Here is a 1,630-nt window from a genome sequence, read left to right as displayed (position 1 = left end):
GGATCCAGGTGAGCCTGGATGCTGGCTGGGACCACCTGAGCCGCCTCTCCTGCCTCTGCTAGAGTGGATGGGGCTGCGCTTACAGTCGGTCCTCTTTGCTCTGTGGCCAGCTGGGAGGCTCCTGGTAGTAGAAGCGAGGCCCCAGTGGGCAGGTGTCTCACTGTCTGTGACTGTTGGCTTGGCCTGTGCCCGGGGGTCTGAGTGGCCCTCGGAAGCTGTGCTTTGCAGGGGGCTTCCTCATGTCCTTTCCCGATTCTCAGCACCTGACAGGTGAGGGCATGCCCAGATGGGAAGGACATCTCCTGAAATTCACGCCCTGGAAACAGGAGTCAGCTCTACGGTCAGCTCTGCCCACACCTGAACAGCAAAGTTGGGGTCTCTGTGCAGAATCCCCAGAGCAGCCTCTTGGCTCTGAGAGCATTTCACTTTCTGTGGTCCCAATCTGCAGGGAGGAGCAGAGAGGAAAGGAACACTGGCTACAGAAGGACTGTTTGGAGATTGGAACAATTCTTACCCGTAGAAATTTTCATTTAATTTCCAGGTGCATTCATGGGTTGCCTTTTATGATCCCTAATCAGCTGAGTTTTTCTTGTTCCATGAGTCTTGTCTTTGTGCCTGGGTTTCAGATGTTTAGTTCTCATGAATTGGAGGTTCTGATATTTAACATCCTTTATGGACCAACTTGGGGCTTCCCAGGTGGTGCTAGCGGTAAAAAACTTGCCTGCCAATGCAGAAGATGTAAGAGACATGGGCTCCATCCTTGGGTGGGGAAGATCCCCTGGAGGAGGGCATAGCAACCCACTGCAGTATTCTTGTCTGGAGAGTCGCATGGACAGAGGAGCCTGGCAGGGTACAGTCCAGGGAGTCGCAAAGAGTCCGACACTACTGAAGCGGCTTAGCACCCACGCACGCACGCAGGGACTGATATCTATGACGATAAATGACTAGCACGCAGTCAACTACAATGATTTATTTTAACGATTTAGCACAGTTATTACCAGTCATTAATTGTTTAGTGACTGATCTTTTAAAGGAAACAGCTGCTCGTTGGTCGGTTTAAACTTTGCTGGATGCTTCTTTTCTTTAAATAGGCCGGGAATGGGATTCAGAACAAGCAGTGTGTAGACATTATATATCCGCGGACGTTATGGGGCCGCTGTTCCCGCGGGGAAGCCTGGTTCCTAAGGCCTTTGTGTCTTTTCTGTTCCAGGTGCTCGCCGCCAGCGCCATGCTCTCCAGGTAGGACACGCCCGCCTGCAGGGCAGGCGCACCTCTGCAGCGGGGCAGCGGGAAGCATCTTCTCGCCTGAACATGGAGAGATAAGGCGTCCTTCGGCAGGCAGGCCCGCGTGACCAGGAGCTGTGCCCGCCGCGGCCGTCAAGATGGAGCGCTCCCGGGAGGCCGAGGCGGAGCTGAGAGGGGGCCGCAGCCCGTCCAGGGCCAGCCGGAGCCCCGAGGCGGACGGGGACAGGGCGCTGAGCCACAGCTGCTGTATCTGCGGCAAGACCTTCCCCTTCCAGAGCTCGCTGTCCCAGCACATGCGCAAGCACACGGGCGAGAAGCCCTACAAGTGCCCCTACTGCGACCACCGCGCCGCGCAGAAGGGCAACCTCAAGATCCACATCCGCGG

General features: G+C 56.1%; 1 protein-coding gene across 1 annotated transcript in view; it reads left to right on the top strand.

Moving 5' to 3' along the window:
• ZNF516 (zinc finger protein 516) overlaps positions 1-1,630 on the top strand; it is a 63,984-nt gene that overhangs the window by 9,738 nt on the left and 52,616 nt on the right. Inside the window, exon 2 of the mRNA XM_010855057.1 lies at positions 1,211-1,630. Coding sequence (XP_010853359.1) covers positions 1,383-1,630 — 248 coding nt within the window. The 5' untranslated portion in view covers positions 1,211-1,382. The remainder of the gene's footprint in view (positions 1-1,210) is intronic.

The sequence above is a fragment of the Bison bison genome, unplaced genomic scaffold, assembly GCF_000754665.1.
Source record: "Bison bison bison isolate TAMUID 2011002044 unplaced genomic scaffold, Bison_UMD1.0 scf7180017864353, whole genome shotgun sequence".
NCBI classification, from domain to species: Eukaryota; Metazoa; Chordata; class Mammalia; order Artiodactyla; family Bovidae; genus Bison; species Bison bison.
This window is presented reverse-complemented; position numbering and strand designations above follow the sequence as displayed.